This window comes from Chelon labrosus (assembly GCF_963514085.1).
Source record: "Chelon labrosus genome assembly, chromosome: 1".
Taxonomy (NCBI): Eukaryota; Metazoa; Chordata; class Actinopteri; order Mugiliformes; family Mugilidae; genus Chelon; species Chelon labrosus.
This window is the reverse complement of record NC_140337.1, coordinates 32,051,372-32,065,883: the sequence shown is the minus strand read 5'-3', so window position 1 is coordinate 32,065,883 and position 14,512 is coordinate 32,051,372. Positions and strand designations below refer to the sequence as shown.

The window sequence follows — 14,512 nt, the reverse complement described above, 5'->3', positions numbered from 1 at the left end:
AGTAAAGAAATCTTGAATCTTGCTTCATAAAACAAATATTAGCCTAAAAATAACATAACAAAATAAATGTAAAAAATCATGTTAAACACTAATGTTAGCTTAACAAAACAATTGTTAGCCCAAAAAGTAATCTTGGAAAGTTAGCATAAAAATTTTACATCAGCTACATTGAAAAATGTTAGCCTCGAAAGTAACAACAAATAAAAGTTTGCATAAAAACAAACTTTAGAGCTATAAAAACAATCCAAAGTAATAACATAACTGATGTTAGCATAAAAGACTAATGTTAGCTGCATAAAACAAATATTAGCCTAAAAAGTGAGTCATTGCATACAAAAACAACTATTTACAACTTTATACTATAAAACCTAAACAATAACAGCTTAACAAAAAATTGCATCAGCATAGAACACGAACATAAGAAAATGCTAGCCTAAACAGTGACAACATGTAAGCCTCATGTTAATTTAATATTAGCATGAAAGGCACAACACACAACATTGACTTTAAAAGTAAATATCTAAAAAATAACATTAGCATAAAACACTAACATTAGCTTAACAAGTTTAAAACAACTGCAAATTCATATTAGCTTCATAAAGCAAATGTTAGCATAAAATAATAACAAAATCTACGTCAGCCTAAAACAAACTAATGTTTACCGAATAAAAAAAAAAGAACTACACATAACAAAGAACACTAGTTTTGGAAAACCAACATGTGATTGTTTACGTTTCTGTTTCTTTGCTCCTCCTTTCTTATGACATCACACAGGACACATTATGATTGGTCAGAGCCTCACAGCAAAGATTTACAACTTCACAACTTCCTCTCCTGATACTACACCGACCGGGCATGAAGACTCTAGGAGCCGGTTGTGGCCATGATCTAGTCTTCAGATAAAATCCTATAGTGTGTAACATGTAAAGACTCTGGTGGGAGATGTAGCTGTAAAGTCTCTTCAACACACAGTGTTAGTTTAGCTTCAGTGTTTGTGGGAGATAAACTCGACTCAGATAAGCTGCTGCAGGACGAAGGTCAGGTACGAACGCCGTCCTAAGGTGTGTGGGTGTTTGTACCTTGGGAGTAAGTGACTTTTAACCCCAGTGAAGAGAGAGACTGGGCGAGCGAGCATGTGACAAAGCGACGTCTTGTAAACACTGTGATTTATTTTGTGTTTAAAACCGACGGTGAGGAGTTAGTGGGGTTTTTTTGGTGCCTTGTTGTCACCATGGATCTCCTCAGACGGACGCCGCTGCTTCGTTTCCTGCTGCTGCTGTCGGCCATGTTGACTCTGCTCCTCTTCGTCAGCTCCTTTTGGCTACGTGAGTTTCCGTCGTCAGTGAAACCGGTCGGCCATGTTGGGTCCACCTCTCAGTCAGTTACTTTCCAACAGTGACAATCACAGAGTGTGTTCACTGGCTTCACTTTTACATAAAACAAGTGATACAGTCCAAATTATTCTTCAAGCTAATTGCTAACAACGCTATGCTAATATCCTCCGAGCGACAACGCTAACATTTAAAGATGGACGATAGAGATGGACGCTGCCATCTTGTGCAATCCAGTACTGATATTACATTGAGAATGGATATTTAAAATGTTTTAGCTTCTGCTGTGTGTTAGCAAAGTTTTATAGCTAACTTGACAGCCAATCAGCATGAGAGGCGTGTTGCTATGTCACTATGTATGACTTCCTGAATTCATTTATATAATCACTTGGCGTGTTCGACTTCATGCAGATCTGACTTGACGTGATGCATGCTGGGTTGTTCATGCTCATAGACCTCGAATATGATTGGTTAAAATGAACTTGTTCAACCCAGCATGCATCACGTCAAGTCAGATCTGCACAGATCTGCATGAAGTCGAACACGCCTAATGTTTGTCTTCAGCTCCAAATGGAGTCCGAGACTGTGGCCCCGCCTGGCACCCATGTTGGAGATTGGACCGCCAAACTGTAGGACCAGCGCGAAAAGTGTGTATATACTTATGAGGACTGTCCTTTATATGTTTAGAGACATTTTTTGAGGTGAAATACTTGCGTTTTTTTCTGTTTCTATACGTTGGATTGTTTGTCGGTGGTCTTGTTTTAGTTGCGCTAAGCTAGCTCGGTTGTTTTTCAGCCTGAACCTTCGTTGGTCCCTGATGTGTGGGCGGAGCCAGATGGGTCCCCGCCCATCATAAAGGAGTGTCCCGGCCAGTTGTTCCAGGTGTGGCGTCTGCTGCAGTACCTGAAGTCCAGCATGGCGGAGGACAACGACATCCTGCTGGAGTCGTACCTGCAGAGCTGGGATGAGCTCCTCAAGTACATGAACAACTTTACTTTGGTCTTATTGGGATGGACGGGTTTAACGTCCTGATTGAAGTTTCCTCCCAGAAAATTCTTCGTAGAATTTTGTCAATTTTAAAGACAGACTGAATGATTAACTTGAGATTAATTGATTAACGTTGGCAGCTATAGAGCAGAATCATTTTATTTACAAGGTGACCTCTTGCATGTCCTTTGTCTTCTTGTCCTCAGTTTCATGCAGTCTCTCGGTACGATGGTCAGCTTATTCTCTCAGAAAGTGGAGGAAAAGGTCGTGCTGATTCGAGAGCTGTCACTCCAACACCACGCAGAGGTTCATGGGAAACCAGCTGGACCACAAACCCCAGCAGCATTTGGGTTGAAAGTCGGGGTGAGGCGTACGGTTTGTCTCTAAGGACACCAACGACACCAAACTGACGACTCACGGCTGACTCTTTGCGTTTTCCTCTCGAGGCGTATCGCTCGGTCCGATCCATGGTGGAGGCGGAGCTAAAGGCGGGCGTGGTCAACTTCTCTCGACGGACCGATTCGGGCTGCAGGACGCTGCTGAGGCTGCATCGATCCTTCCTCTGGCTCAGGCTGATGTTGGAGGGTTTAGCTGAAGGACCGGACGCAGAGGGACGATATAGGACGCCTGGTGAGCTGAGCAGGTAACGACCACTTGATTTTAGACTCAAAGGATTCACTGATGCTTAAAGTGACACTGGCTGCTCACCACAGTTGAATCTAGTGAAATGTGGCCTGGTCCAATCAATCAGTCTTGGTCTGAATGCTACAGGGGTGGACGATGGGTGGATGATTCAACGATACCACAACTCTATCCCCTAATGCTACTGCTCAGACTCATAGACTGTATAAAGATGGATGTAGGAACAGCTCCTTTAAAGCGAAGCCAAAGCAAGTAGAGCTGCAGTATAGGTCATAAGCTCCACCCCCTCCATGTTAGTGGGCGGGGCCAAAGTAAAACACCAAGATACACGTCAAATCATTTTCTTTCAAGGATGGTTTCTGTCATTGTAGGTGGTTAATATAATGTTGATGAATGTTCAAGTGTGGAAGCTTCGTCGTAGTTATTTGACGCTACTGAAACAGGATGTGACATCATGGCGACCCTCAGTTGCCATGCCAACTGCTACGGTCCCATGGGGCCGTGAGACAACTACAGTGTATAACCCAACATTTCCTTGTAACTGATGGAGGTAGAGCAGAGCGTAGTATTAATTAAATGACAATACGAGTGAGTCTGGAGGAAGTGTGGGCGGGGCATCGATATTACGGCTCCACGTGGCTCCGCCCTCAGACCGTACTGATCAGACTCTGGCTCCAAACTCACAAGATGGCGCTGCCTGTTTTCCCAGAAGTCCAGCCTCAGGTTATACAACGGGAAGAAGTAGAGACCAACACACTATTACTAAAAAGTATCAACATAACAACAACAAAAACTCTAACAAGTGATCGATCGCTCCTATTGGTCGTCACCTCAAAGTTAAGATGAGTTCAACTTCCCTCACTTTACGTCTCCAAATGTTTGGTTTTTTTTCTCCTCGTCATCACTACATCTGTCCTCTCACCTCAGGGACGCCTACCACGTGGCGCTGGCCCCCCACCACCCCTGGTTCCTCCGTCAGGCCGCAGAGCTCGTCTTCCACGCCCTCCCCGACCGGCAGTACTTCCTGCAGCTGGTGTGCGTGAAGAACCAGCGGGAGGCCACGCCCACCCTGCGCATCATCATCCACGCCTTGAGGCTGGTGCACGAACGAACTCAACGAATCCTGGACGAAAACAACATGTTGGAGTTGCCCTGAGCGACGGACGGACGCCGTCAGTCTGAGGGCACGAACTTAAACCAGGAAGTGTCGGGAAAAAAAAACTACAAAAAATCCAACGAGGCGCTGATGCTTTCACAGACACTGTACATAATGACATTTTGTAATGTAGTTTATTTTGGTCACATGTTTGTCCAAGTTTACAGTCGAGTACAACATGAAGGCATGATGGTGTTTTATTTTATTTAACTGCGTAAACATTTGTTTCCGACGTGCACTCGAAGAAACCGCATGCTGCGTTCAGGATCCGGTGGGAGTTTTACAATCCAGCATCTTGCACAACAAACTGCGTGCCACTGATTTCCCACAGATCTTGAATGCAACTCTAGCTACAAGATGTTCTAATGGTCAATAATAAAAACTAAAACACTAAAGTTAGCATTCATGCTAATCCTTCTAGCCTTTTACAGCGAGCTGAAAGCAGTAATATAAAACATGGAATACATCCTTTTTTGTTTCTGAAACAAGTTGTGATGGAAGTTGACGCAGAAACCTTCCCAGCAAAGGTTTGACCGAGTCTTTGTTTGTAAGTCCTGAAGGGTTTGAGTCCCAACGAGCGATGTCGTTATTGGTGTTCAAGTCCAGCTCCAGATCCACGTACTTTGTTTTTGTCATGTTTATGACGTCTAAAGTTGCAGAGTCACTACTTCTGACACCAGAATTTGGTAAATAAATCCAAAACAAAGAGAGAAACACATGATCAATTACTCAGTTAATCGTTTAAGACTTCAGGCAAACACCTGATTCTGGAAACAAGAAAAGAATTGTTAAATTTTCAAACAATTTCAGAGGCGAGAACTCGACGGAATGGTTCCTAATCTTTACTTGATGAAGACGTTGAGCTGAGTTTGTGTTTTAATTGTATTTTTCTTTATATTTGTTACTAATATAAACTCAGGACCAATAAATCGGACATCAGTCAATCAGGGTTAAACATAACTCACATTATATCCAAACACAGCTGGAACCAACTGGACTTGTAGACTTTCTTGAAGACGTTTCATCCAAGTAGCTCCATCACTGGACCCAACGAGTCCAGCTGTCTTTGTTTCAGGTTGTTTTTGGGATAAACCGGCAACTAAATGATCATTTATTATGACCACTTCTAGCTTTTTCCTCAAAAATACATTCATGAAGTCCTTCTGACTCCTGCATCCTCTTGAAACATTTTGTTTTGAAACTGAAATATCTCTAAATGAACTGACATCAGTAACGATACTCCTTTATAACATTCAGACGACGCAAGAATCTCTAGATAATATTCCAAAATGGCCTTCAGCTTCAGATAGGTGGTCCGCTTAGGACCCCCAGAGAATGTCCGACCAACTGGCTCCTAGCATGCTATGTATGAACATCTACCTATTGGAGACGTCGTCCCTCAAAGTGGACAGACGCTTGTTCTCTGAGGAGATAGAGGAAGACCTTTCAGCTCTCAGTAGAGACGTCAAGAAGACTGGTTTTAGTTTCTACCATCAGGCAGATAGTAGTCAAAGTTCCTGGGCGTAAACAGATGTTGAACTGTGAAAAAAGCTTGAGTTGAAGACACTGGCGCGATCAGACCGTCTGATTTTCCGTCTGATAGACGTGACTCGACGTGGACGGACTGAGGAAGGGGTTCTCCTCGCTCTGGTGACTCTTCAGGTGTGTTTTCAGACAGTGGCTCTGGGTGAAGGCTTTCTCGCACATGGTGCACTTGTACGGTCTCTCTCCGTTGTGCGTCCTCATGTGGACCGTCAGGTGTTCCTGGCGAGCGCACGGCTTTCCACAGACGCCGCATGTGAACCGCTTGATGCCCAGGTGGCTCCTGATGTGGCTGTTCAGGTGGCACTTGCGTTTGAAGAAGCGCCCGCACTGGGAGCAGCCGTACGGCGCCTCACCCGTGTGCACCCGCATGTGGTGCTTCAGGTCGCTGTTGGTAAGGAAGCCTTTGCTGCAGATCGCGCAGACGAACGGCCTCTCGCCACTGTGCGTCCTCATGTGAGCCGTCAGGGTGAAGTTTGACATGAAGGTCTTGCAGCAGATGTGACAGAGGAACGGCCTCTCTCTCACCGTGTGGATCTTCTCGTGAGACTTCAGCGCACTAGGAAGTTTGAAGCGTTTCCCGCAGACCTCGCAGCCGTAGCGGCGCTCCCCAGAATGGATCAGCTTGTGGCGGGTTAAAGATCGGATGTGGTACACCGACTTCCCGCACACGTTGCAGTGGTACTTGTCTCTGCTCAGGTGCATCTTGCCGTGAGCTCTGAGCTGCGCCTTCAGGCCGAACGATTTTTGGCAGATGTCGCACTTGTGGGGTTTCTCTGCGACGTGGACCCACCGGTGGACGCTCAGCATGGACATGCGCGCGAAGGCTTTGCTGCAGACGTTACATTTGAACGGCCGGTTTCCCGTGTGCACAGAGATGTGGCAGTTGAGGCCGATCACGGTGAAGAAAGACTTCCCGCAGTACGAGCAGTCGTGGGTTTTTTGGTAGCTCTTCAGGTGTCCCGTCAACTCCTCCGAGGATTTGAAACTCCCCCCGCACACGCCACAAACTCCCTGCGGCTCGTCGGCGTGACTCCAGGCGTGTTTGATCAAGCTCGCCTGGTTCCTGTAGGTAACTCCACACACTTTACACGGCGTTTTACACTTCTCAATCCTCAACACACCACTTTCACTTTTACGCCTCTTTGTTGACTTTGACTGCTGCTCTGGGTCGGGTTTCCAGTCACTGTCTCCATCCAACGCCTCGTCTCCGTCTCTGTCCTCTTCACTCTGAGCGGCATCTTCCTCTGTTTCCAGGTCCTGTTGCTGTGATGTTGAGGTTCTGGGCAAAATTAAAAGAACATAAATGTTACAAATGACATTTTGTTTACATTAATATGGTATTTGGTGTTTACGTTACCTTGAATCATCGCTCTTTATAACCGCATCATCACTGGACAGAGATTCATCGTTTGTAGGTGAAAGTTGAAGCTCCTCCTCCTCCTCCTCCTCACCTGTCTGTAAGAGTTTAATTTCAAAGTTGTGTTTTGAGAAAACGCTTCACCTTCAAGTTATAATCAAAGGCATGTTTGTTTCTGCAGTAACCAGTGCAACAGAACAATAAAGCAGCTATTCACCACATGGTGACTTGCCTCCTTTGCCTCTATTCGGTGTAGTGGAATCAGTAGTATTTTGTAGCTAGATTCACTTTCAAGAGGTAAAAATTCAATGTGGAACACTTTGGGTTCTTTGGTTTCATCCAAATGTCCAAATGGAGAATGGGCCTGGTTCTATTTTTACTAGAACCTTTGTGGTATTTCTCTAAACTCTTGGTCCAGTTCTAGTCAAGGGGTTGCTGAATGAGTTCAGAATGATATCATTGTTATCAGGGTGTTTTCTACGATCCATGGAGACCAGGGTCCATAGAAACCAGGGTCATAGAGACCAGGGTCCATAGAGACCAGGGTCATGAACATGGACCTGATGATTCTGGAGATAGTCCTGATTTATTTGGTCTTTTCAGGTGAGACTCAGCTCTTGTCTGAAGCGGAAGTCACATAAAATACTTTACCTTGAGTTTGACGTAGAGGAGACGCCTCTCAAACCCGCTGGACTTCATAGTCTTGTAGATTTCTTCTGGCGTCAGCGTCGTCAGGTTGATCCTCTGGAGTCTCCTACGTTGGTCGGACCTGTACAAGATGAGCGGTTTGTCGTCTCCGGTCAGCTGAGGGAAGGTGGACCTCAGCAGGTCCAGGAACTCTGCCTCCTGAAGACCAGGAGGACAAGTCAGGTCCTCAGTGGACGACCTCTGTAACACTGAAATGGAGAAGAATTCAGCGGGAGCTCCACAAGAACTCGTCTATTGAACATACGTCCATGTGTTACCTGTGTTTGACGGGACATCCGGCTGATCTTCCAGCATGCACACTCTCAGAGAGTAGTGATTTGGTTCTTTGCTGAGTCGAGGTCGGCCTCGCTTCCTCCTGCAAGCATCAACAAACAATGTCCTCTGTGTCTGAGCTTCAACATCTGCTGGACTACCTGGAACCAGTGACATCACTGGTTCCCAGGGCGACGACGAGCAGTTTCAGTTTGACTTCACATTCTCTAGAAACTGCTCAAAACCTGCTGCTAGCAACATATTTAACAGCAGGAGCAGAGGATGTAACGGATGAGATAGACACATAAAATCCAGCAGAGACAACACGAGGCAGCAGCTGCATTAGCTACCTTGGCTTCACTTCGGTCCGATCTGCTGACGTCGTGGCTTCATCGTCTCGTCTTGGTCCTTCGCTCTGAGGATCCTCGGCTGTCTGTAAAAGTTCCCAAAGGAAACTTTCATCAAAAACAGGAACAAGCCTTGAATATTACCCCCAAGTGTTCAAGGATTCAGTCGCTCTACCTTCAGTCGGATGTAGAGGGCAGAGTTCCCCATGGACCTGACGGCCCGGTGGACTTCCTGTGGCGTCAGAGTCTTTAGTTTGAGTGGCTGCAGTCTCCTCGTCCTGTCAGTGGTTAAGAAGTCGAGGGGTTCGTCTGCAGCCAGCTGAGGGAAGGTGGACCTCAGCAGGGACACAAAGTCGTCCTCCTGAAGACCTCGAGGACACTGCAGCTCCTGAACCGGACACTTCTTAAAAACTGGAAGAGAGGAACTCTTCATGAGATCAATAAACCGATGAGTTATTTAATAAACCGATCAGTCGCCTGAGAGCGAAGCGTACCGGTGTTGGAGAGCACATCGGTCTGAGAGTCCTCCAGGATGCGGATCCTGAGATCTACGTGGTTCTGAGAGCCGCTGATCCGAGGCCGGCCGGGCTTCCTCCTGGAAGACTGAACTCTGGGTGAAAACGACCTGGAGGATGTCAACAAAGAGAATGTGGCAGCTCTGGTTGGCCAATCGTACCTCACAGGCGGTTACAGACAACCTCGAGAAGAATCTAACATATCCTATATCTAAGAAGCTGTATGTGGACACGTCCCAGCGTCTCCTGGACCGTCCACAAACGTTTAATCTCAGGTAGATGCTGATGTTAGTCACCTCGATGGCATTTCGTAATCTGGATCCTTCAGATCTTCTCGTTTCTGGAAACTTGCTGCCAGTTGCACCATCTGCTGCTCTTCTTGTTCGTCTTGTTCGTCTTCGTCGTACAACACGAGGCCCAGGCTGCCGGTGTCCTCCACATCTGGACACATCAAACGTTTGGTTTAGTTTCAGTCCAAATCCGATTTAAATACAAACACAATCTGACCTGAGAACCAGCAATAATTAATTCAGCCAATGAGCTTAATTGATGTCAACAGTGTATTTGCTTCCAGGCAGCGTTGGCGTATCAATGATGGTGTGAATATTATCGGACTTTTTAAGGAGTTTCTGAATCGTGGTCAAAAAATCCTGACTCTTGAAGACTCACCCAGACTAACAAGGTCCACATCGGATGTTTGACGACGAGGACAAGCTGACGAGAGTTCAGCTACTGGAACGAGAAACACAAACAAATGTAATAATTTTATAAACAATTTGCACATTTTACACCTTTGATACGTGATGGTCAGTACCTGGCTCCGGCTCTTTGTCCCGACTCACAACCACCACCCCATCGCTGTCCAGGTCCAACACCAAGGCTTCAAGTTTGAAGTCAAAACAAAAGAGAGTCCGTTCAATATTTGTAGCGCCATAAAAACGCGAGCATGAACAGTTGACTGCCGGAGTCGGACGCTGATAAAATGAAGCTAACACAGGAAGTACTAAAAGCTAGCCTGGGAGCTAGCTCGAACTTTGTCCGCCTACCAGTTTTGTTCTAGAGGAAAGTTTATCTGTAGTCTGTCCGTTGGGAACTGATTCTGCTTCGGCAAAGATCAGTCAGGCCAATCAGATCTAGTCTGGCCACGTTAGGCTGGCCAAAAAACTGTAGTTCCACAAACGTCCACTAGATGGCTGGCCCCAAAAGTGAGCTAGATTCAACCCGAATTATAAATCACATCCTGAAAGTTTATTTGTGTTTTATTTTTAGTCGTCCTGTGTCTGTAGGATTGTCAATAAGAAAGTAAATATTAACGATAAACCAGCTCTGAAAGCTCTCTTTGTTTACATATACTGTTTAGACTAAAGCCGAACTGTTCATCACATCATTACAATTTAAATAAGTTATGAGTTGTGTGATTTAAAATCGTTATTTTTTATAAGATAGTGAAGAAAATATTAAATGAGCTGATTTTTAGAGATAAATGTAAGGGCTCATTAACCAGTTCTGAAAGCTCTTTGTTTACACATATAACTGTATTTTGAATTAGACTAAAGCCGAATTGTTCATCACATCATTACAATTTAATTAAGATGTGATAGTGTGTAATTTAAAGTCTGTATGTTTGCTAGATATTAAGTAAAATTTAAATTAGCCGATTTTTAAATGAGGAGCGAACAGCGCTGTTGAATGAGTGGCCTGTGAATAAAGTGTTACAGCTCGTTTTATTTAAACTTATATATATATATATATATATATATATACAAAGCCGAATTGTTAATCACATCGTTATAATTTGACTAAGCTGTATTTTTGTGTATTTTAAAGTTTTGTTGTTTGTTAATCAGTGATGTACATTTTAAATGAGTCAGTTTGTAAACGAGCTTCGTCACTGACCTGTTCTCTCCAGTTTGACCTGAGGCTGCAGGAGCTCCAGCTGCCTCCTCTGCCGTTCGATCTCTCGCCTGAAGCCCGTCGCCTCCTTCTCGTAGTCGGCTACAGTCCTCTCCACCACCGCTAGGATCTCCCGGGCGGCGGTGGTCAGCTTCTCGGTGACTATTCCTCTCAGGATCTCCGTCTTGGACATGTTACCGACGGCGTCCAGCGGCTCCGAGCCGCCGCCGCTGCTCCGCTTCATCCAGTAAAACATGCTCGGTTCCCGGGTGGAGTTGATGCTGCACGCCTCTAATGGAGGGGCGGTGTTGTTCCGGGGTGCAGCCGCAAAAGGGGTCCGGTGAGAAACAAAAAGTCTCAAAAAGTCATATTTTTGGTCCCCCCCCCCCCCCCCCCCCCCCTTTGTCCTTTTAACGTTTTCACTAGATTTTTATTATTTTTTTCAGAATTTTTAAATTTTAAGAGAAAACCATTTACGTAGCATATTAACAACGTATTTAACTTAGAAACTTAAAGACAAATTCATTTATTTTTTATGACCCTCAAAAAAAAAAAAAAAATTCTTAAAATAGTAAAAACTTTAATACATGATAAAATTCAAATTTAAAAATATTAAACAAAAATAATTATAACATATTTAAAAACATATTTACATATTTAAAGTGCAACTAAATGTTACTGTGATTTAGTTCAATTTTATTTTATTATTACATAATATTAAATTATTAAGAAAATGTTACTTGGGCAACTATTTAGAAAATATTTAACCTGAAAATTTAAATAAAACATAATTATTAATCTTTTAACAGTAAAGTAGATAATTATATTTTTGACCATTTTATAAATGTTACAAATATAATATACTAATTTGTGTTAAACAAAATGTTTTGTTAATACACAATTAAACATGAAAATGTACCAGGGAAGAAATCCTCTGAAATTATTTTACTTTGATTACAGTGATATATTTAAATTTTAAAATGTTCAAAGAGTTTCACTAAATTCATTCATTATAAAAATAAACTAATTTATTAAGTATTAACTTTATATACTTTGGTTAAACTAATGTATTGTTTTTAAATGTGGCTATTATTTATGAATTTATAATATGAAGAAATTTTACATAATATGATATCTAACAATCTACAGTTTATGCTAAGCTGAGCTAATGATGGTGATGCTAGAGATTAGCCTTTAATTAGCTGCAGTTTAATTAAAAACCCTAAAGTTCATCTTAGAAACACATGGTTTCAGGAACATGTAGCTGTGATGACGTTGTATCAGTGGAGGCTTCACAGTGAAATGCTTTCTGACAGCGGAGCTGGCAAATCCACGGGGAGACTCACCCCTGACACTGGCCCTAACCCTGGGGGAGGAGGGGGTGAGGAGAGGGGGGAGGGGAGGAAGGAGGTCAGAGACACTGAAGACTTTATAATGTGTTAGTTGCTTCGTTTGTGGACACAGAAATGTTTTAAATGTCAGTTTAATGTAATTAAAGTCTCTTTTCAATGTGTCAGATGTGTTAGCTTAGCATAAAGACTGCTAGTACTGCTACATCCAGAGTGTGACTTTGATTACAGCCGTGCTAGCATCTTTATGCTAATTAGCGCGTATCATTATTATCCATTAATATGTTTTTGTCTCATTTAATAAAGTAAACATTTGTAATGCTGTAAATGCTTTTAAAACATTTTTAAAAGTTAAAATTTACAGGTTTTTAAGAGTTATTTTAAGTCTGGACATGAACATGTGAAAAAGAGGCAACGAACTCGAGGCAAGAAAATGACTGACAGTGTTTGTGTGTGTTGGGTGGAGTTTGGTATAAAGATCATGGACGTGAATTTATTCCACCAGTCGGTCAGTCTGATGGTCTGAGAGGAAGCTTCTACTGCTACAGCTTATTATTATTATTATTATTATTATTATTATACCATTAAATCTAGTTTATATTAATTCACTTCAGGTCTTTTCTGGATGAATCAGATGCCCAGCAGAGGGGTAATTTATGTTATTTATTTACTTCTGTCTCTCATGTGCTCTGATACTATTGTCTAACATAAAACTCCTTTAATTCTGTTATTAGTTTATTAATCTTCAGCCTCAGTGTAAATCAAGTATTTAATATTAGTTTCTGTTCCAGGAGATGGGACCAATGACCGGACTGAATCTAACCCAGGCAGAGTCGACCTGTGGTGAGTAAAAACAACCATAAACATAAATATTATCTTGTTTTCATGAGTATTTTTAATGTTTGTTAGTTTTTGTCTGTTTGCTTCAGGTAAACCACAGCAGGAGTTTGACTGGTTTCCTCCCCAGCAGCAGCAGCAGCAGCAGCAGCAGCAGCAGTACCTCAGTCTGACCAGCGGGGGGCGAAGCTACACGACACACACTCACAACACCACTACTGATACTGTGAGTGTTTTTATTTTACTGACTTCGCGAGGACATAGGTCTGTTTACGCAGTGACGGGACAAACAACGTCAGTAGCTTTAGAACGAAGACTTGGTTTAAAGTTAGTATTAGATTTAAGTTAGATAAAGGTTGTTTAGATTTAGGTTTGTTTTGGTTTATTTTGGTGAGGCTAATGGTAGCTAGTTTAATTTTGACTAGACTAGTGTCAGGTTTGATTTTTGCTAGTTTTTGGCTTTGGCTAAGCTAAAATTAGGTTGGAATTGTGCTAGCTTTTGGTTAGCATTTGGTAAGATTTTGGCTAGGCTAAAATTAGGTTAGATTCTTGCTAGTTTTTGGTTAGCTTTTGGTTAGACTTAGGGTAGTTTAAAGTTAGATATAGGTTGGGACGCGTTTAGATTTAGGTTTCGTTTATTGTTTAATTTTGGGTAGGTTTAGGTTTGTTACGGCTAATTTTGGTGAGGCTAATGGTAGTTTAAGGTTAGCTTTTAGTTATATTTTGGCTAGGCTAAAATCGGGTTAGATTCTTTCTACTTGTTGGTTAGCTTTTGGTTAGGCTTAGGGTAGCTAAAAGTTACTATTAAGTTAGATTGAAGTTAGATAATGGTTGGGCTTTGTTTGCTGTTTAATTTTGTGTAGGCTTACATTTGTTTTGGTTAATTTTGGTAAGGCTAATGGTAGTTTTCAGTTAGCTTTTGGTTATATTTTGGTTAGATTAGTTGAAATTCGATTTAAGGTTATGTTAAGGTCAGAATAAGGTTAGATTTTGGCTAGCTTTGAGCCAGGATAAGGTTAAGTTTAAGTTCGTAATAAGTTTAAGCTTAGGATAAATATACAGGAAATGTATTCATTCTGTATTCTCCTCCTAAGTGTGTGGTTGTTGTGTGTGTATTCCTGTGTGTGTTTAAACTATCCCTTCAAGCCAATATGTTCCCCTTCCAACACGATCAGTGTTAAATGTGGTGCAGTATGAGGCGTTCACTGTCCTCAGGCTGCATGTCTCTGATGTGTCCACCGTCCTCTTTCTGTCATTTTGCCTTCGAACAACTAAACAGAAAATTAGCTACAAGCTGCTTTCTCACTGTGTTACTATCAGTGACGAATTACTGGAGTCTGCAACAGAAGAGAAGTTAGGACTGATGAGAAGTAAAATGTTGGTAAAATGAAACTAAAATCTTGAAATATATTTTCGTTCTTTGGTTTGACGATGCTTAATTATCACCAGAATAAAACGCCGATACTCTTTTCTCTACAGTCCTACATCCATCCTCTCGTCCCTCTGCTCCTCTACAGCGACAAACAGTTTCCTCCGTCCTCCCCGTACAGTCAGCCAATCAGTGTGCCCGCAGGTAGACAGGCCAACGCCCAC

At 42.7% G+C, this 14,512-nt stretch overlaps 2 protein-coding genes across 3 annotated transcripts; one reads left to right on the top strand and one right to left on the bottom strand.

Annotated features, from left to right (window-relative positions):
- Nucleotides 1-1,111: 1,111 nt before the first annotated feature.
- LOC311492709 (ceramide-1-phosphate transfer protein-like) lies at nt 1,112-4,116 on the top strand (the record flags this gene model as incomplete). Its single annotated transcript, XM_084551075.1, has 5 exons — nt 1,112-1,381; nt 2,127-2,308; nt 2,525-2,681; nt 2,765-2,961; nt 3,888-4,116. Exons 1-5 carry the CDS (start codon nt 1,232-1,234, stop codon nt 4,114-4,116), a joined length of 915 nt encoding a protein of 304 aa, XP_084407201.1. The 5' UTR covers nt 1,112-1,231.
- Nucleotides 4,117-4,246: 130 nt separating this feature from the next.
- Nucleotides 4,247-11,005, bottom strand: LOC311494373 (uncharacterized protein). 2 transcript variants are annotated; one of them, XM_084553392.1, is made up of 11 exons: nt 10,737-11,005; nt 9,655-9,720; nt 9,510-9,572; nt 9,137-9,281; nt 8,820-8,950; nt 8,501-8,736; nt 8,329-8,411; nt 7,984-8,081; nt 7,670-7,914; nt 7,019-7,116; nt 4,247-6,940 (listed from the first exon to the last, which is right to left on the bottom strand). In XM_084553392.1, exons 1-11 carry the CDS (start codon nt 10,987-10,989, stop codon nt 5,692-5,694), a joined length of 2,667 nt encoding a protein of 888 aa, XP_084409518.1. In that variant the 5' UTR covers nt 10,990-11,005; the 3' UTR covers nt 4,247-5,691. The 2 variants fall into 2 exon arrangements, with proteins under 2 accessions (XP_084409518.1, XP_084409519.1); XM_084553393.1 differs by having other exon boundaries at nt 9,510-9,569.
- Between the last annotated feature and the right edge of the window lie 3,507 nt (nt 11,006-14,512).

Excerpts from the sequence above, each read along its gene's own strand:
- LOC311494373 (XM_084553392.1), bottom strand. The coding sequence starts at position 10,989 with ATGTTTTACTGGATGAAGCGGAGCAGCGGCGGCGGCTCGGAGCCGCTG. Across the intron at positions 9,721-10,736 it reads GGTCAAACTGGAGAGAACAG|CCTTGGTGTTGGACCTGGAC; the intron begins GTCAGTGACGAA and ends TCAAACTTGAAG. Across the intron at positions 9,573-9,654 it reads GGACAAAGAGCCGGAGCCAG|TAGCTGAACTCTCGTCAGCT; the intron begins GTACTGACCATC and ends TTCTCGTTCCAG.